The sequence below is a fragment of the Labrus bergylta genome, chromosome 5, assembly GCF_963930695.1.
Source record: "Labrus bergylta chromosome 5, fLabBer1.1, whole genome shotgun sequence".
Classification (NCBI taxonomy): domain Eukaryota; kingdom Metazoa; phylum Chordata; class Actinopteri; order Labriformes; family Labridae; genus Labrus; species Labrus bergylta.
In genome coordinates this window covers 19451010-19472831 of record NC_089199.1, presented here as the reverse complement: position 1 = coordinate 19472831, position 21822 = coordinate 19451010, and the positions used below count along the sequence as shown (strand labels likewise).

The 21822-nt window shown below is 40.4% G+C and overlaps 1 protein-coding gene across 2 annotated transcripts in view; it reads right to left on the bottom strand.

The window, feature by feature from the left end:
- The window catches only part of igsf21a (immunoglobin superfamily, member 21a), a 244804-nt gene that overhangs the window by 583 nt on the left and 222399 nt on the right, over nt 1-21822 (bottom strand). The window contains exons 7-9 of one of the 2 annotated variants that reach the window (XM_020633082.3): nt 17440-17540; nt 13368-13560; nt 6892-6930 (exon numbers count right to left, since the gene is read on the bottom strand). In XM_020633082.3, coding sequence (XP_020488738.1) covers nt 6892-6930; nt 13368-13560; nt 17440-17540 — 333 coding nt within the window. The remainder of the gene's footprint in view (nt 1-6891; nt 6931-13367; nt 13561-17439; nt 17541-21822) is intronic. The other variant, XM_020633083.2, reaches the window with a different exon arrangement.

Below are 21822 nucleotides of genomic sequence, written 5' to 3'. Positions count from 1 at the left end.
GAGGCACTGCACGTCAACAGGCAAGGCAGGCAACTGCTTGGGGCCCCAGACCAGTAGGGGGCCCCTGAGGGCTAACAGACTTAAACCCAAACACTGGTCCAAAATGTGCAAATTTTGCAACAATGGTAGGAAAAAAACCTCCATATAGGGACCACATCTGATAGCAATCACTCTCGTTGCCCTGCTAAGCTTTGCATGCATCATTGCTGTGAAAACCAAAGTTTGTCAATGGATGTCAACAAAGAAAAATAAAGAGGAATGATATGCAACAGGAGAGAAAAGAGGAAGAGGAGTAAGTGTTTGGACACTGACAGACATGATGGTGATGCCCCAACAGACTCTAGAATCATACTGGTCTTAGCAGTTAGTGGTCATCCTGCTTTCTCCTACCAGTTAATCATATCGTATCACTAACTGCTGGTGAAAATGTAAATAAAGATTGTTTTTTTGCACCACGAATCTACCCCGCAACATAATTTTTCAGACATTTAGTAAAACATAAAAAAAAAAAAAAAATCAGTCTTCTCTCTGACAGTCTCGTTTGCTTTTGTAGGTCATGAAGAGCCATCAATATTAATTTCAGTCTGTTTCATAACCAGCTAAAAATAAAACAATGGATTCAACAATCAAATAAGTGACTGCAAGACATAAATACACAACCTGGAGTTACCTCTCATACTCATAATATGTGAACTATAGATATTATCATCAATGTATTATACGAATGAAGTGAATTTGAGTGATGTAACCTTATTTTTCTTAAAGGTACACCACAGCACATTTGTTTAATCCTGAATAAGCTGCAGGGTATATGCAAAATATAATGAAAATACATTTCATAACATAGAATTTAAATTGAAAGTCTTTTTTGAAAGCCACTGCAGTACTCCATAATGTGATTCTGTTATATGATCGAACAATTACCAAGATGTTTTTTTCTCATTAGATGAGACCTTTTCTATCTTGTTCTACTATTAATAAAATACTACGATACTGACAGTTAAATAAGAACTAAAAGGTACTATGTTGGCAGTTTATACAACTCTATAGCATATACGACAGACTTGAGCTGGACGAGGTAAAACCCAGTTTTAATGGGGGAAAACTAATAAGGAAACCAGATCCGACAGACAAGCAATAGATGTCACGTGACTAGATCTATCGTCAACATAGAAAAGAAACATAGATCCCAGAGGGTATTGACATAGAGTATATGGGTTACCTCTACACCGATACTCCGACAAGTCCCCACATTGCCTTTGGTGCAGTTGAGACAAACACAAATGTTATCTTTCTATCCAAATATTTGAAGGAAAAAAAAAACTACTGAGCTATGAGGAGTGAAGCTCTAATTTAATTTTAACTTTATTTTGAACGCTGTTGTTCTATTGCACCACAATGTGGAGACTAGATTACAGAGAAGAGATCAGCTTTATGCTGCGATTGTTTTTCCTGCAGCTCCCTGGTGGGAACGTTTCGGAGAGGACAGAGGAACCCAGAGCTGCTGCAGGAGGAAAAACCTGCGAGTGACTGCAGGTGTGGCTTTGCTTACATAACCAACAGATTGTTTGGTCGAGGCTACACTACAACAAACACAATGTGAGCATGACCGAAATTCAGGTGTGGCTGTGCTCAGGAGATATAACATTAGATCTTGTAGGGGTTTAGACTCATCAGTTGATTGAGTTCTGTGTTCACAGACTGAATAAAATAAACATACTCATGACATGAATTTACTTTTGAATTTGTCCATTGTTCAGCTTCAATAGAAGTCAGCAGGGAAGTGCAAACATCCTCACTCAGCATGTATATATTTTACCCTTTGGATGGAGATCTGTCTATAATGGCCATGTTTTCACATGATTTTGATGCAGTTAGAAGAAGCTCAAGCTAGTTATTATCTGCAGATGAATTGGTGCAAATTTTGCAGTGAACAAAACACACCATTTTTTTTTTTTTTTTTAATTCAGGATAGACATGCTGGAAACTACGGAGCCCCTGAAGTACCAAAAAAATCTATATTATCTTGTGCGCACAAGATAATCATAATGAGTAAAACAAAAATATCGGCATGTAGACTTATAATTATTATCATATTATAGCCATATAAACCCATTGTGGACTTGCACAATTTTTGTTTTTTATATTTCAATTCATATCATTATAGAAAAAACACATAGCATATATCACACAGCATTTTTACTATCAGGGTTTTGCCCAAATGATAAAAATGGCTTTTTACGAATTATAGACTGAAGGAAAGAACAACGACATAGGAACCATGGCATCACCCATTATGGTGTAAATCTCCCCTCCTGTTTGGCATTTTAGCATTCATTATGTATTTCTTGAGTCAGAATTACCATATTTGGAAAACATGGTGGAAATGTTATTCTAAATTTCCGTCCTTGTTGATCGGCCTCTGTAGTAGTGTTTTTTTATTCACAGATAAACACCCCCGCTAATATATCGTCCATTTGACACTAAATGGAACTTGCCATACCAGGCAAAAGTATACTTGACCGGTGCAATTAAGCCAAATCTTTACAATCATAATAAATCCACTGAGAATCGTTAATCATTTTCCCATCTGGTTTCTTAAATTCTGACTTATCTTTTACAACCAGTTAAGTTACCCCCTTGCTGCCGAGTAGAAAGAATGCAGGTTTGAGTCATTTCCACATTGGTTTCACATTTAAAACCAATTGGCTACATCAACTTGTTATACACCGTCTATGACTATGATGTTATTATATTGCATGCACTCTGAGATATGTTGTTTGTTAGCAGTTTGATGATAAAGAATTGGATCATATGTTTCTCAGAATTGTTTAAATCAAACTATCAGGGTTTCATCACGATTTCTAATCCATGTTAATCTCCACAGAAGTGACATTTTGTGTTCAGCATATTACACTCTGCTTATAGGAAGTCATAACACATTAGACAACAACAACTAGATCTTCTCAATAAGTACTTTATTGCTTTCTGAAATGGGCCCATCCAACCAGAAGATCATCATCTGAGGTCCCCTCTCAGTCTACAATCAGAGATGCAAGTCGCCCAGCCATCTGTTTGCCTTCAGTTTTTGGCTCAGACCTCAGTGCATTTCTGCCAACCTGAATATCAACTGGGACTCATTTCTGTGGCGGTGTGCTCTTTTTAATAAGGATCACTCCACCTCAGCCATGCTGGACTGAAAATGCAAGCGGAAAACATATCACTTTCTTTTAGCATATGACTGCTTTCACTCCAGAGAAAGTTTAAAAACGAGTTAGCTGCCTTTACAGAACCTCTCTATATTTCTGACTGTGGCTGCGACACATCTGTTTGTACTGCTACAACTCATGCTTCCTGTCTTTGATCTGACCTCTGGTCCAAAAGAGGATTTTAATTTTAATTTTGCAAGGCACTATGGGAAATGGCAGCCTGGCAGTAGCACGTCTGCCAAAAAAGAAGAAAAAAAGAAAATGTAGATTACTTGACTGTGGCTGCTGGCATTTATGGTATTGTTATCTTTCAGTGTCCATCAGCTGATACTTTGTTAATTGTGATGAATTTTCCTTTATGATTGCACAACCATGTCCGAGCCAAGATGATGAGCAGCCACAGATAAGAAGACAACGGAAAACTTTTGATCCTCACATCTGCCTAGTATGTCAGGAATCATAGTATATGGTTAAAAAAATGTGTAACGTCTTTTTCCTGAATTTCACTTGTCGCTTCAATTCTGTTATAAGCAAAGGTCAACCTCTGTTGAAGGAAATGAAGCCAATGTGGAAAGGAAAACAAAAATGAGTATCTACTTGAGGCTGGCTGGAAAAGCCCAGGATACTCCATGAACACTTGTATAAATATCCCCATTTTTTGCAGCAGAAATACAACATTTTATCACCTGGTTTATAAAATGGTTTTGGTCTGAAAAGCCATTTCCTTTATTGCTACACGCTGTAGGGGGGTGCAATGTTTTTTGTGACACATCCATCTAGATTTAATCAAGCCTAAACATTTTAAATTTGCATGAGGGGCGTATCTGAGATGACTGACAGGTGGACACATTGATGTTGTTTGCTAGGGGATTTCAGAAACCCCCTGAACTCCCTTTTGTATTGATGAAAAAGTGATTTGGGGATAGCATTCCCAGTATGGTGTCTCTAGAGGGATGTAACTGAGACTAGGTCCACATTTTATAAAGCCTATGGTTTAAAAGTAGTAAAAAATCATATTTGACCGTAGCACTAACCAAACTCTAAGTGAAAGTAAACCTCTATAACTCTTACAAAACCAAGTTCAAAAGCACTTTAGTTTTCTACTCAATCTACCATGTACATGAAAAATACTCATTTCAATTGGTCACTACGCGCAACAATACACCTTTCTAACCATATGTTAGCTAGCAGTTAGCATAAACATGCAACATTAGCTAAGATCAGCCAATGTTGTTGTCACACATTTGAATGCAACGCTAAATAACGACTTTGTAGCCAGCCTTTGCTCAGCAATCACAGCAACAACAAAAAATGGAACAGCAGGCACATGAACTAAACTACAGCAGCATAAAAAGATAACTGGGATCCACACTCAACAGTAAAATGGAGAAAAAGCTGTTCATTCTAGGCCTGCAAGTGACGCTAATTCTGTGTGTAATCAGTCACAAAGCTGTTTTTCTTACAACTGGATTGTGAATTGTATTGTGTAAAATATTTTCTCCATAAATCCGAACATGACCACACCTTATTGGAAAGTTTACAGATCTTTCAATGACAGTGTTTATCATTTGAATTGAACCTAATCTCAGATACTTTTAGAAGCTTACTATGATGTGCATGAGACCTGGTTTCAGAAGGCTATTGTTGGTTTGGATTTACAGCTTGAGCCACACAATGCATCATAATGCATCTTGTTGTATGGGGGCTGGAAATTTGACAAAGATGGATGAACTTAATACCACTTGAGAAGCATAATTTTCTCTTTTTTGTGGACTGAAGGGAGTTGTCCCTCCCACTTGCACCAGGCCAGGAGTTGTGTATTCAGCCATTAAGGCATCAGGCACGTGTGTGGTGACCTCTCGGGGAAGTGTTGTACACCAATTTGAATTGCATGCACGGCATGTCTGTGCGTCCATGCTGACCTGATTCTGTCCTTGCTGTGACACACCTGCTCCTGCGCTTACCAGAGCATTTGCATATTCAGATTTGCATCCTTAAGATACGACTAGCAGCCACGGAAAAGGCAGGGGAAAAAGTAGAGAGAGAGAGGAGGAGAAGAGGGGGAAAACAAAGTGCGTATGGGAAAGAGAGATGGATAAACTGAGTGCAGGAGAGGACGAGAGACAAATAATGAGATGTTTTTAAAGCAGGAAACAGGAAAAGAGAGAGGGAGAGAGTGAGTGAGGCTGGCTACATGACTGTTCAAATCTCATGTGAATGGGGCAGTTCAGCTTAAAGACAGCTCTGCCCGCCATCTGCTGTGGAAGCTGTTCACACTGTACACTGGAACATGAGTGTCACACACATGCATGAGGGATTATACATTGTGCACCGAAACCATTCAAATGCATTTTACAGGTCATCAGCAACAGCTCATTGTGCAGCCATAACAATGCAGGTGTTTCAGTGCTTCCTGTTGGTTGCGGCAGCTGCATTTTTACATTTAGTGCACATTACCGGTGCATTTTACCAAATGACATCAGGAAGTCTTTCACTTAGAACTTGTTACTGCTAACTAGACACATATTACAAGTGCTTACAGCCGTTTATAAAGCTTGTCATTTATCAGAGATCCTGGATGAGGTGTTAAAGAGTCTCCTCCTAAAACTAATTCAGAGTCTTTTTCAAGCATATATAAACCCTGATTGATATTTCTAAGAGTCTTATTTCAGTCTTAATACTTCCGATGCACATCTGAGAAGACTCCAAACCCTGTCTCCTATTTATTTATTTATTTATGTATTTATTTATGTGTTTGCACAAAAGACATGCAATAGTTGAAGACATAAAATACAACTTCCACAATGAAATATAGAAGAAAGACTTGTGCTGGTGAAAACCTATAATAAACCTCACCATATTAGTCAGAAATGCTGCAGTATTATCTGCACTGACCATGAGACTTGAGTGCCCTGAAAGATTACATCAGAATGGTGTGCTTGGCTGTAGAGAACAGTCGGAAATAAAATATGACAGAAGGGAGAGGTAGGGAGAAATAAGGTGGTGAGAAAGGGTTTGAAAAAAAAAAAATGCCTGAAACTGAAAGAGCGTTTGGCACAGAAATGTAGACAGAAAGTGAGTATGAAAAAGTCAGAGAAGGAGGCGAGGAAAGACAGACAGAAAGATTGAAGCAGAATGAGAGAGGGAGTGGCAGGAAAAAAAAAAGGAGGAGAGATGGAGAGGTTGTTGTCACAGCCCTGCGGCTTCTCCTGACAATCCCTCATCTTTACATATGATAATCTAGAAGCCGCAAATGAGCCACTGCTCCACATACGAAACACCAATAATCTCGCACTCAACCAAAAGTGACAGGCTCGGTTAGTCATTGGAAGAGGCTTGCTGCTGCTGCTGCTGCTGCTGCTGAAGATTAATCCTGCCTGAATCACTCTCACACGCTCTATCAGGGAGAATGCATTCAGGGCAGAATGAGAAACATCCACCTGTCAATACTTGAATGTGAAAACCACAATCTGCCAAAGAATTTGCTTCTCCTGATCAGTGCCAGATTTCTGCACACATCCTCTGTCGGAACAGACGGCATGAGTGTCACATTTTGTTCCCGTATCACACACATACAGTGTCTCTGGAAACATGATGATCAAGTGATACAGCAGGAACCATGAGATGTATTAAAATGACACCACACTCAAACATAGTCATTTGTGCTGCTGGAGATACTTACTGTTTGGATTCTGTGTGTTTTTCATCATGCTTGGATTCTCTGCAGGAAACAAAGCAGAAAAAAAAAAAAGATCAACTGTGAGACGATGACAAAAAAATGTGGCCGTTACTGAGACCCTGAACGAGTAAAGGAAGGGAATTAATAAGAGGATAAAGAGCGTGAGCAGGAGACAAACAGAGGGGAAAAAGACAGATAGTCATGTCTGACAGAGGTTGTAGCTTTTCTAATGACGCTGAACTGAAGTTCCTGCAGCACACGGTAAATGGCACATCCCCGGTGAGAGAGACCGGGGCCTGTTAATGGAACTGGGAACACAGAGCGCTGCACCAGAACAACCAGGACACTATTAGCAGCAGAGAGATCAGGAAACAACAGACTTTTATAGAGTTTGGAAGCAACAAATAATTCAGTAATGATCCGAAGCCGAGTTTTAAGGGAGCTACCGAGCCTTAAGAGGTCATGCATCCATTGATTTGATTTGACGTCGCTTTCCCGGTCATAATCAGTACATCTAAGTTGTTTTCTGGGACGCTTGACTTATTCACCTCGTTATTTTGGACAATGATGCTGGCTTTCCCATGATAATGAGTTATTTTTGTTTTCTTGGAGATATCGAGAACTTTAAAAAAATAAAATAAAATTGTGTCAGATTTTGTGCCTTTATTGTCGAGAGAGGACAGTGGATAGAGTTGGAAAGCAGAGAGAGAGAGAGAGAGAGAGAGAGAGAGAGAGAGAGAGACAGGGGAATGACATTCAGGAAAGGAGCCACAGGTCGGATTGGAAGCCGGGCCGCCCGCCTGAAGGACCACAGCCTCTGCACAATGGAATGCTCGCACAAACCTCTATGTCACCAGCGATATTGAAAAATTAAGTCCCCATCACACGAAGAACAACTTTTTCACATCAAGGGAAAAAAAAAAAAAATTAATGTATTTATTTCAGAGGGATGATGCAATTTACCAAATTCTTAATACAAAGCATGCAACTGATGTGCTGCACTGACAGTTTATAGTGATTGCTCATTTTCAACCCTTGTCCCTGGTTGGGCCTTTGGGTATCAAAAAATTGCACAAGCTTTCCCAAAACCGAAGCGAACTGATGAGACATTGAAAAGATGAACTCTTTGGCATACCATCAGTGTTGAAAGTAGTACATGTGAATTCCCAGGAATAACATTTTTTTTTTTTTTAAATATGTGTTTTTGTTTCATTTGCATTCCTCACTACTACACTATTGTCTCACTTTCTTCAAGTGTCATTGTGCTTTTTGATTGTACTGTTAATATGTATTAACATCTCTAGGCCTGCAGTTCAATGTCAATAGTACATTTAAATGAATGTTTGTGTTTCCTTTGTCAAGCTTGCTGTGCATGTCCTAAGCATACAGAATATGTATTTCCGTGTTTGTACATGCAGAGCAACTTAAAACTGGAGTGTGATTCCTTATTTACGCATACACACCCAGCCATTAATCATGATAGTGATGCATAACAGCATGACGTTCCTCTTCAGACTGGTATATTGAGTTTGCACAATGGGGTTAAAAAGTTGATGTTTATTACATTAAATATATAATATTAGAAACATTAGTCCTTTGCACCAAAATACATTTGACTTAGGTGACTCATGTGCTCCAGTACTTTCTTTGGATGCTGCCTGAGAGAAGGAGTCAAGAAGTTTGAATTTTTTAGGGTTAATTATCTCCAGATATGGTGTGCTGGTGGAATGCATGCCCCATGTATGGAGGCTGTAGTCCTCCAGACGGGCAGACCGGGCTCAAATCGGACCTGTGGCTCCTTTCCCGCACATGCCATTTTCAACTCTCTCTCTCTCTCCCTGATTTCCAACTCTATCCACTGTCCTCCCTCTCTTATAAAAGCACACAAAGCCCCAAATTAAAAATCTTTAAATTACCTCCCAAATATAACATACAGGTCACTTAGCTCTGCACAGAAACAGCTGGTAGAAATGTCCTTCAGAGTAACTTTTCACTGTTCTACTGAATACTTTCAGTCTTTACTTTTAAAAATTTTCCTTCAGTTAAGTATTTGAGTAAGTATTACTATTTTTACCAGTCTCCTTTAGAACAACCATGAGTTCTTCTTCTTCCTGAGTAGAGAATCTGTGTATTTTTTTTGCCACCTCTGAAAGAGGAGAGAAATCGTCTCCACCTTTAATAAGCAGTGCCGATGTCTATACCCTGCACAATACACTCTGACGAAGTGTTTTTCAAAGTTCTCAGAGGGATAAAGTAATTGCAAAGGAAGAAGCAGAAGGGCTTGAAAAGTATTAGCAACCGCGCTGAATTCCACTTTGCGAGCTATTTATTGACTTCACATATGAGCAGGTGGAAGCTACATACACGGCTCAGTGTGTCGCCTTTTCTGGTCCCCGTGCAACCACATTAACATAGCAGCTCCTCTGAGAGGCGCGGGGAAATTAGTGTGTGCTCTCTGCACATGCAGGCCTGTGTTTGCCTGCGCCTGCACATTTGCATAAGCACACATATCTGTGTGTTTCTGCATGTGAGTGCAGTTTGGGTGCTTGCCTGTGTGTGTGTGTGTGTGTGTGTGTGTGTGTGTGTGTGTGTGTGTGCGTGTGTCATTGCCCGTTTTCTCGGTGCTGACTCACTTCACGGTAATCTCTGAGGGTATTATCGCTGAGGGTGGCTAAAGACGTACATCATCAAGACATGAGCGCTTCTCCTCGTCAGTGGAGAGTCTCTACACCACGCCGTCATTATACTCTATTATTCCTGATGATGTATATTGAACAGGTTGCCAAGCGAGCCGAGCCCCCCCCCCAAAAATACTCTCTATTTCTCCCTCTCCTCACCCCCCGGGCAGGGAGAGAAGTGTCTCATCTCAAGGCCACGAGGGATTGTAGCCAAGGTCACTTAATCACCATTTACTTCCCCTAAGCGTGGGTGGAAGCAATCTACAAGGAGCAGGCAGACAGATGGGCCGTAGTAGGCACGTAGCCGGTGACACCTGAGGGTGCATCGGGGTGTTAAATAGACATTAGAGCTCTATGTAGCAAAACGCCTCCCAAGGTAACGCCTCCCTAAAGTGCCTGTTTCCCCGTTAAAGAGCGTTCCCTGTTAAAGCCCGCCCAGTCATTTGTACATTTTGTGACAAACTCCAAACCCTTTCCATTGAGTGTGTTAGTTGGGGAATCAGAAATATGATGGATAAGATGTTCCTCGTCTCAGACTCGATGAAGTGGGAACATTGCGTCGAGCTGTTTCACGTTAATGGGGCACTTCAGGGGCAAAGTGCATACATGTGCGAGACACACGATTGTTAAAAATACCTCTCCTGTTTCTTGTTACGCGACTGGACTTCTATATAGGGCCAACATTGTGACACTTGTTTCTTTATCTATATATAGTCATGTCCTCAGGGCTTTAAACACAGGTCTCTGTTATGTAAATGCTTTGTAATGGCTCTCAGACATGACAGAGCCATAATGGAAAGAGCTTGTACAGCTTGCATGATATCTTACATCTGCTATGTTGGACGTTGGTGGAGCAAAGTGTCATCATGTAAGAGATGCTCTAAGCCTTTTGTAAGGTTTGAATCAATATGAGATAAAGACATTTTGGAGTCTGGGCTTTTCAAATGAATGGTCTTTTTGAGGCCTTTTTAAAAGCATCGAAGGCCACCTCGTACTTTTCATTTCATCACTGATTGGATTGAATAAAGAAACCTCTTCTTCTAATTCTAAAGGCAATGATTGAACTTTGAACACAGGTGGTGTTCTGTGGACCCGGGGGTTAATTCAATAAGAGACAAAATAAAAAATTGCCAACACTTAAGAGGTTCACTTTCAAGCCTGTAAAGGTTTAAAGAAGCCAACATTCATTCAGCTATAGAGGCAACATCTAAGGGGAAACAATTCGCTGCTCTCCATTCACTATGCTGGCGGGTGAAAGTAAATAGAAGGCGCCTTCACGCAAAACAAAAGGCATATAAAATGCTTTAAAGCTGCTGAGTGTTTGATCCATAAGCAACACGGTTAACAACAATGTTTTTCTGAAAAGTGCGACTAGTTGATACAAAAACACCCATCAGCTGGATAAATGGGAATCTTGGATCTTGATCTAATAATTGGTCCAGACAGGCCATAGAAGTTCAGGCTGAGCAATGCAAGGCCTTGCTTTGACTTGTATCAAAGACCGCATTTTAAAATCTGGTGCTCACTGACAGAGCTTTACATGACCAGGCTCCAGAGGATTGTGTGGACCTTCTGCAGCCCAACATCATGACGTCATAAACGTTGCAAAAAAAGTAAAGACATTTGTTTTATGTAGATTATTTTATTGTTGTAATAATGCTTCTTGACAATAAATCTTACACTGTCACCTCTGAATTTCCATTTTAAATGGTGCCATGGGGGTTGAACACATGAAAAACTTGTCAAATCTTCTCTGCCAATGTCAAACAGCTTATTCTGCTGTTGACTCTTGTTTGGTGTCATTTTGTGGATTGGATGATTGAAGTCTGAAGAAACAAGACATATTGGCAATTTAGAGAAAATTTGGCAAGTTTTTCATGTGCGCAACCCACGTACTCAGCTCTGCTGCTCATCCCACAAATGTATGTTCCTTACAAATGTGGCACACAGGAAGCATTGTTACAACAAAGAAATAATCTACCAAACAAAATTTCCTAACTTTTTGGGCGATGTTTAGATCATAGGTTCTCAACCCAGTGGTTTGCAAGCAGACATTAAGACGTGTTTCAAACACGGGGAGATTAGGCTGTGGCATAAGAAGCTCCCAAACTTCGAAATAGTCTCTGTATAAGTCCATAGGTCTTCAGATGTAATAGTCTTCAGACTGTGATTGGTTCTTTTTTTAAGCAGCTAAAGCCCTATTGGTGTGAATGAGTGTTTAGATACGTGAAACCTGCTGGGTTTTATTCAGTTTTTAATCTGTTTTTAAAGATGATCTGGTGCTATATTAAAAATGTATGGCTGTTTTATATTTGTCCTTTTTTTGGAGGTTAAAACTTTGAATACTTTTTTATTATTTATTTTTTATTTTTTTGTCTGGCTTTTTTCCCTTTTCAGTTTTTATCTTAGAAATTTGATTCAAAATTTTCTGTTTATAATAAATCTGGTGTTCTTTCATTTTTGGCTTGTGTTTTATTTTTTTGTAATTTTGTGTGTTTATCTTTGAATAATTTATTTGGCGTTTTATTTTGAAGTTATCCATATTTGTGTATATCATGAGGTGTCTTGTGTTCCTTCTTCTGAACATTGTTTCTTACTTATTTGTATTTGACTGTAAAACATTGTGACTAGTGGGGGCGCCGGTCCCATGTATGGAGATTATAGTCCTCCAAGCAGGCAGCCCGGGTTTGAATCCGACCTGTGACTCCTTCCCCGTATGTTATTACCCCCACACTCTCTTGCCCTGATTTCTGACTCTATCCACTGTCCTATCTCCATAATAAAAGCTTACAAATAAATATTTAAAAAACAACAACTTTGCTTTCTTTAAAATCATTTAATATCAAAGTTCTAAAACTTTCATTGTCAATATACGTTTTCCTCCCTTAGACCCAGGGCATTGAACTTTCTCTGACATGCTGATTCCTGTCTTTAGCTTGTTTCAGGCACTTTGAAAGCATTCAACCATCTGGCTCCAATATAAGGATCAGATTTTTCCCCTCCAGTGGGCGGGGCTTGTACAGCAGACGCATTGCGCTTTGTCTCTTAAGCAGAACTTATTTGATTTAACACCTCCCTCATCGATAGAGCTTTAGGAAGATGCTCTTGTTGGCATTTCCCCGTCCCTCCAAGTGTGCCCAGAGTAAACAGATCCAGAGGAGCAACCACACACAGATATAACAGACCCTGTCAGCAGTCCAGCTCCCACAGCAACACCAGTAAATGAAGCACTTCAGATTCTGATGAACATGTTACCTTGGCATTGGACGTTGAACAAAGTGCTTTTTCTAACGCAGTCAACAGCAGAGGTCCTTTGATTTCATCATAACCTTTTTGATGTTGCTGTTTTAACGAGAGCCGAACAAGATGTGCCATTTGATGGAAGTCACTAAATCCCCTGCTGGAGAATAGTTATCCTCACTAAGTGCAGCCTTTGAAAGAATGTGTTGTTGAGCCAATTAGGGATACAATCTCTTATTAATCACACACTTAGCTGCATTAATGATTCACACCTAAACGCGGCCACATGAGTCTCTGAAGTATTTTTCAAAGATACTGTAGATACATGAAATGGATTTTGTTGAGTTATGTAATTTTCTGTGACATTTAATTGTGTAATTGAATAAGTGTTCCAGATAAATCTAGTGGAATTTTTATTTTTTTTTAAAAGGAAGATGTTTCATATTCATCTTGCTTTTAATAATTCATCAAACTTAAATGTGATTTCACTCTTTCTCTTGGTGTAGTAGCCACTCCGCAGCGAGGGTGTGGGCGTGCTACAGAGACGAGAGGAGTACGTACCAAAGACTATGAGGCGAGTGTGTGTATCAGTCGAGCCCAGAGGATTTTGGGCCGTGCAGCGGTACATGGAGCCGTTGAGCTCAGCTGGCACCCGCTCCAGAATCAGCTCCTTCCCCTCTCGCTCGGCGCTGCCGTCCAGAAGGCGGCCCCCTACCCGCGTCCAGGTGAAGAGGGGCTCGGGGAACACCTCATTCTATCAAAACCAAAGAAGAAGGGTGGGGGGGGGGGAACAAAAGGAGGAGAAGGGAGAAATAAAAAAAGAGAGGGAAGAGAGGGTGGTGCAGAGTAAGTCTGCCGGTCTCAGCCAAGAGATTAAAAGCAAAGGATACATGAATAATACAAGCTCCAATTTTATCCCGTAATGCAAAGGCGAGTTAACAACATGCATTAATAATCAACACTTCACTTTACAACTGCTTTTCCCCCCCCTTCACATTTTTGAGCCCTCCAGAGATCAGTCCCCCCATTTTTAATTTAAAAATATCATCCTCCATGAAGCGGAATTTCATTCATGTCAGTGGGTTGACATCTTCACAGATAATGAGAGGACACACGTAAAGGGGGGGGTCTCATATTAGATCCCAACCTCTGCTTCTGCTTCTCTGCGTCCTTTTTTCACATCATAATCCCTCGATGACACATTCACTGCACCACACGGACACACTCACACAGAGACGATCCTAAACTACTAACACAAAATGTAATGTTTGTTCTAAAATGTAATACAATATATAAAGTATCTTTTTGGTTATTTCAGAGCAAAACCACTTCATACATTGCTTCTTTCAAAGGTACAATATGTGGAATATTATGAGAATTTTACACTAAAACGTCTAAATTCATTAAATTTACGTCTAAATTTACTAAAAACTTATTTTGTATATTTTTTTATTTGATGACTACTTACATTACCTCAAATATTTCCAACAATAATATAATATTTCAATATTTCCATTGACTCTAAAGTTGCATATTACACCTTATATTAATTTAACTATGTAACCAGGTGATTTTGATGCTATGTAAGTACTTACATGATTTAATGGGACTATTTTGTAGTGTGTATCAAAATTCAAATATTTATTTATGCTCACCACACTGTGACAGCCTGTGTGTATGACTGATGCCATGGGTACCTAGATTTAGTGGCGATTCTAGAGCCCGTTGGGGCCCTAGGCAAAAATCAATTGGGGGGCCTTTCAACCCACGTTCAGCAGGGAAACGAGAATGAGTGTCGTCAGATGGGCCCCCCTTAGGGAGGTTTCCTACCGTCATTGCAAAATTTCCACGTTTGAGGCTGCCCAAGCAGTTGCCTGCTTTGCCTGTTGACAAACATTGCCTCTGCCTAGATGGCCATATTTAGATTTGTCTGGCTACTCTAAGCTGTCGTATTTGACAAAATAGAAGCGCAAATGTTTTGTCAGTGGACACACACACAGACACCCAGAACACCCACATACACACAACACAAAAGAGTTTCCAACATTCACAGCCTACTGTTGAAGGAAGGAGCAATTCATTGGGACATGCTCGACATATGTGAGTACATCGAGTCCTAAAGACATAGATGTTTCTAAAGATGGGAGGTTTCTAAAGATGGGAGGTCTGACCTTAGTGATGTTTTAAGTGTTTGAGGTGGTGTAAAATTGGATAATAAAGACAATTGAAGACTTGTCAGTTCGGTTTCATTTTGGTTTTCACTGCTCCATTAGCTTACAGCGATACAATTTAATAAATTCATAATAAGTTAGCCGAAGCGCAGAGCCAATGAATCCATCTTGTGTGACCTCGTGTAGACCCTGCTCTTATTAAAGGTTCAAGAAGAAACAGCAGAATATGAACCGCAGTCCAGACTGTCCTTCCTTCATGGCTTTTCAAGCATGACTTACTTCTCACTATCAACATCCCTCTCCATTGACATTGACATTGAAAAGTGCACATTTTGAATCCTTCCCTGCAGCAGACAATGATGATGCATTCCCTTGGCATGTGCCCAAGTCTGAATATCATGCTCACATGCCCAAAACAAACCAAACACTTCAGAGTTCAGACAAACATGCTTTGCACAAAAAGCTCCAAATAACAGCTTGAAGTCACCTCCTGCACTTATGTGAGAGTATGCAACAATCTTAATTTTGCTGTTTGCAATTGTTTTGACAGAGCTGTTGTGAATTGATTAACCTTTCAAAATAAATGCTAACAAAAGAGTTCTCCAAGGTCTGTGTTTAAATCATGACAGAGTTTAATGACTTAGCAGATGGGGACAGGCTGTTGGGAAAAGGTCACATTAAGAAAGAAAAAAAAAACACTAAAAGGGTTTAAGTGAGACCTTCCTGTCACCTAACCCCAAGAGTCCAAATAAAAAAAGGTCTTTGTTGCTTAAACCATCAATTTCCTATCTAATCTCGTACAAAAAGCCACATGAAAAATGGATGCAAAGTAAAAACCTTGCTGCAGGATAATCATCCATAATACATTCCTAAAACAATAAACCTGAGGGGGAAACTGGCATCTTATTTGATCCAGAAGGCGGGAGGTAAAATTATCAGTCTTGAAACACAATCTTATCTACTTGTGAAACCCTGAAGCTCACGTCCAGTGGAGGAAAAAAAAGCCCTGAAAGTACGCTTTCTGATTATTCTGCATGCTGCCGAAGGGCCTGACTGGCTTTACGCCACAGTCAAGCTTGTTTTTTAAAATAACCAATCTGAGCACTGTTCATAGAAAAAAGTTCAAATGATTCTCGCGGTCACTGAGCAGACATAAACACATCTAACAAACTGCGCGGTCAATACTTTGGTGCACTAACCCAAAAAACAATGCAGAAGTTGAATTTCAGGTTTAACAAAAAAAAAATGCCTCGGAAGAGTGAAATACGATCAAAAAAAAGATCTGCCTTCTGATTCCGAGAGGTTCCTAAGGCAGAAACAGAGCAGTAACAAAGGCGATGTGTGCGGTGGGCTGTTAATAGGTCCTGTATCAGGATTTGCCCTCTCCTTTTCACCTGACTGGCTCCAGCTGCCGGGTTTCAAAGTGTCAACCCTGTCAGGGAGATCAGGACCATCCACAGGCCCCTTCACATCAGGAGAAACAGTATTTTCTGGCAGGGGATGAAAGTGACAAAAAGACAATCTCTTTGCTGCTATACCTTTAGCCCCCCCTCCTTCTTCTTCCTTTTTGGGATTATAGAGCAGGGAATCTTAAAACAACTACTTGGACTCTACTTGGAAGCATTTCATGGCTGCCATTCAACACGTTCTCATCCCAGGTCGTCAAATACAAATTCTTTGTCACAGCCTTCAGTCTCATTCTGATGCAAAAAGGGAGTGTTTGTTGTCTTTTTCTCAACCCTTTGTTAAAGTGATGTGGTCTGCTAAAAACTAAAACTAAATGGTAAAGATCAACTGCATATGTTGACCAATTCCCAGCACTAGATTTCAATCCCAATAAGCAGTTCATCTATCATGTTACTAAGAGCATTTGCTGATTTATGGAGCGACTGTGCGGATCATGCATGCTTCTGCAAAACCTGCACAAAACAACATATACTGTACTCAAAGCTCTGTGCTGTTAAAACATGGTTAAAATGGCCATTATTCATACATGTGTAAAGCAAATGGGCCTTGTTGAAGAGATATATCCAATTCACAAAGATTCAGTATTTGACAGCTTTGGAATGAGAACAGGCTGGGCTAATAAAAACAAAAAAGACACCAGACATCGGACATCATATAGACAGTCATGATATAAGCAAAATAGATTTCTTGTGCTTGATTCATTTTAGTTATATATTTCATGTCTCAAGTTGAAATATAAACCAGTCTGAAACACTGCGTTGTGTTTTTGAGTCTTTTAAATTAAATGAACAATTTGAAATGTGACTCACAGTTCCACAAATTAGTATTTGGCATTCATACTTGAACAGACTGAGTAAAAGATGTCTCTGCCCATCAGAGTGGTCGCTCTGATGGCTAAAAAAAAAAAGAAGAAAACTTAACAAGCTTATTGAAACAAATGCACCATTCTACTTTAATAGATGGTCATTCATTTTGTTAGCACCCCATGCACTTACCCCAGACGATCCTACCTGGAATCCTTGCACAGTGATGCGCACTGTGTCCCCCACCTTCGCCCTTGTGGGGGTCATTAAGAGTTTAGGACCCTTTGGAGCAGCTGTAAGGAGAATAAAAAAAGAAGGACAAGGAGACAAAGGTCATCGCACTGAGCATGAAGACAAATCCTGTTGGAAACCTGTTTTGTCACTGAGGGAGAGAGACAAACACAATTTCCTGTCAATTAAGGTCATGGGGCGAGAGGCGAGGGACCTGCGGGCTCTTTCATCTAAAGGACTATGCCGGATTTATTCCCCCTCGGAGAGAAAAGCAACTAAATTGGGTAGATACTCATTACTAGAGGAGAATGGGAGTGCACAGGGTGGAGTGTGGAGGCAGTGAGATAAGGGACACTCAGAAAGCTAATTCCCTTGTCTTGGTGCGGACGGCAGCACCCGGATGGCTTTCATATGGACCCTCTAAAACAATGGGGTGCAGGCAGGAGACAGTGGGGGGGGCGGGTTCTAATATTCTTTGAAAATGACGGGCCGCTGAGTGTCCCGTGTATGTAGCATGGAGATAAAACGACTGATTTGCATAATGTTATAAAAAGGTAAGTCATTTCATTACGGCTAAACTGCACAGCGTACCACATTAGGCCTTTATAAGCAGGTTCTGCACGATTTGAGATGATTAACAATTCCCTTAAAGATAACAGCTTCACACGCTGTGCACTTCCATATGTTAGACAAATGGACTGAGCAGAACATGCAACGGGATTCAGGCTATGAGGGCGTCCTATCAATAACGTCTCTACAAGTCCACCCCAGGAGTTCTTCGATTAATTTGCTTTGAACTCTCGGTATAAATCACGCTGGGTGCCCGTGTTCATTGATGAGTTAAACTAAAGGATAAATAAATAAACAGACAAATGACCTCGGTATTCAGCTATTAATCTGGCAGCAAACTGTCCACTGTGGCTAATGAAGCACGGCCTCTTCTAAGGCTTCCATTGACTCCAAGCCTGCGTCAGACTAATGAATTAGGAGTTACACTGTCATGTATGGAAATAGGACGGAGCATGTGGGATTGCCTTTGTGTTGTTTTATTATATCTAGGGATGAATTTATGAAACAGAAGCTAAAAGCATTTGATTTAGCATGAAATGGTTAAAGAGAGTACAAACAGGCTGGAGGACGTGAGAGAGCAAACAAAATCTTGCAAAGGCTGGAAAGAACTGGTGAAGATTTCAGCACCATTAAACTGCTTTTAAATGCATACACTGATATATTTATTCTAGATTTTTCTCTAGAATATTTCTAAGAAGACTCTCCGTCAGATTGACCAACAATGTTCATAAATGACTGATGTGTTTGCAGCTGTGTTCTTATCTCCTTGTGTTCGTATGTTGACAGTGTGTGCCTGTTTGCAACTAAACTAGCATAGGTAACCGCCCACTTATGCCCATAAAAGGGCATGACTGAAGGGCCCTGTAGACTCACAGAAACGCATGCTGGTTGCAAAGAATAAGTTTGCAAAGAATATGCCTAACTGAGCGGGCGAAGATGGCAAGACCTTCAAAAAGTGGTCGAGCCTTCAGAACCAGGCTGATCTAAAGTACGACAACACTATTCCATTGTATACATGACATCATATTCAAAGATGTCATTTCAAAAAGCTTTTGGTGGATCTCTGTAAACCTTATGGATCGCATATACCATTTGTATTATTCTGGATAATTATTCTGTCCCTTTGTACCAATGGCTGTCCTCTAGTGTGCCTCCCACTCCATCCCAGACACACCTGGACACACACAAACACCCTTTCTTCTTCCTTTTTAATCTGCCACACTCTCCTTGTATCCCCTTGAAACCGACTGGGCCCCCTCGTGTCTCCTTTTGCAAATGTACTCAGAACAACACTGATTTTCATTTGATGCCACTTAATTGTGTTACGGCCGAGCGGATTGGGAGTTTAGCGGCGAATGCAAAAACTCCAAGTGAGTGACAGGGTAATTCATCGAGCTGTCTGTCGGCTAGATTGAGTTAACTCAGTAGCGTTATTGAAAAAGTCAACCTGAATTAGAGAAGTCAATTTAGTATTCAGACACACTGACCAATGTTATACCGAATGGAAAGACAATCTTGGAGATGTTGCTCTTCTTCCAACTTCAATGAGATCCTCCTTTACGCTCTTCAGCCTTAAACTTTGTTCTTTTTTTAAAAGCCTTTAAATTTCATCAGCATATATCAAGGAGAAGAACTCTGTGGCAGTGGGATTATAAATTCATGTTCAAACTATCAAAGCAGAACATTCAGTGACTCTGAGACTTGAGTACGATGTTTGCTTTAAGTTTAGATGTGTGTGAGTTAAGAGAGACACACACTTTTTCATATATTTCTTTTTAAATCTAAATACAAAGATGGCTTCCAGCACATCCAATTAACACTTCAAAGGCAATATGTTGGCATGGTCCTCCTGGAGGCGAGCCACACAAGCCTGACATGATAAACAGAGACATTATCTTCCGCGAGATGCTAGCAACGGCGGGAAGGCAGACGGAGACGCTGAATGAGGAGACTGAAGCTGGTACATATTTGCTTTCTGCATTGTGTGACGCTGACAGTGTTTTATCTCACATCACCACCTTCCATCTAATTAAAAGTGTCCTCCTTATAATTCTGCTGAGCAGCTGTGGTGGTCACTCTGACTCCATGTACAGAGAACTTGTCATCATTATCTAGAAGGGGAAAGTCTTTAATGGGTGTAAAAAAACGATAAGTTTGTATTCACTTCAAATGTCCGATGCAACTCAATGGGAATTCTGGTATTTTTTTTTAACTTGGGCTCTTTTTGACATGATTTCTAGAGTAAAAGAGTAAAGCCGGGGTGTAAAATCTAAGATTTTATAGTACCATTTTGTGAAAAACAATCAAAAACAACTAAAAAAATACAACCCCTCCAACTACAATCATCACCGTTATGTCATCCGCGGAAGTCAGCAGAAGTTAACATGTCATTGAAAGTTTGTCAGCCCTTGGGGTGCCCCCTACTGGTGAGGGGCCCCAAGCAGATGGCTGTCTTGCTTGTCGACAAGCAGCGCCTCTGCCTGAACTGGAAAGTAACTGCACTTGACACACCGTTGACATCCATAAAGCACACTCTGAACCCTCTTTTAGCGGACGTACTCTGACCTTATTGCCCCAAAGGATTAAGTTGCAGCTACTACAACGTGTTTGGTAAGAACTCCTCAGTTATAAATGGGTCGCAGCAGGTCGAACTATCCACTTGTCTAATTCTTGTTTGATAGTAACCACTCAGATTCATGTCTTGTAAACAGCAGCCTTAGATTTTGAGTTAACTTTTCTTTTTCACTTTTTGCGCATAAAGATTTCCTGCCAGAATCTTTATGCATATCTGGGTAAATAGGGTGAATCTACAGGGTCTCAATTAGTGTGGAAGGGACACTCTTTCCTGATGTACCTGATCAATCAGTTTTCAGGGGAGACAGACAAAAGGAGGGGAAGAAAACTGTGTAAAACAGCACACGCTGGCATTGTTCTTTAGGCATCTAAAGAAAACCCAAGACAGTGAAACTTGAATGGAAGAGAAGTGATACGTTTGAAGTGAGTTTAATATTTATTCTGAGTCTGACTTCCTTTTTATATTTCATTCATCGACGTGTTTGTTTTGTTTTAGACTAGATTAAGTTGTTTGGGCTCAGTTTCATATTCAGTTTAAGGGCATTTTCTTCACCTTTAGTTCATTTGCTTTGGTCCAAATCATGGACCAATGACCTCAAGCTTGGTCTGTGTTCAAACGGAGACATTTACAAGCAGAACCAAGCTGAGAATATTCTCCCCATTTGGTGGGAAATTCTTGCAGGAAAAAATCCTGGAAGTAAACAAAGACTTTGACTCTGGCCTGCAGCTCCAAAAACATTCTAATTTCAAAATGGACAGAAAACTTCACGGATTGATGTCGGTTCTGGTCTTTGTTTTTTATATTGTTTGCATTCATCACTTCATGCGAACGATACAGTTTGAAAATGAGTTGCACTGCATCATGTTGATATACTGGAGTCACTGAAGGACTGAAGGGGCTTATCAAGACCGTTCAGGAGAAGGCGCACATAAATCCTCCTGAACCATGACCTGCTTATCCACCGAAAGTGTGGAAACACAATGATTGACTAGAGTGACAGTGAACTACGGCCTGGTGCGTGGCGCTGACGGACTGCGGCGCACACAGAGTATGTGGAAATTGGGGGTAAAGCTTCAGTGTTTAGCCAGCTCTGCATCGGTCTGTAAACCTTTCTGCGTTCTAACCTCTCTCCATTTTCCGAAAGCATCTCCAATATTGATCCTAGTTTGAGCACGTTTCTGCTCGTGGAGCTTGTTAGA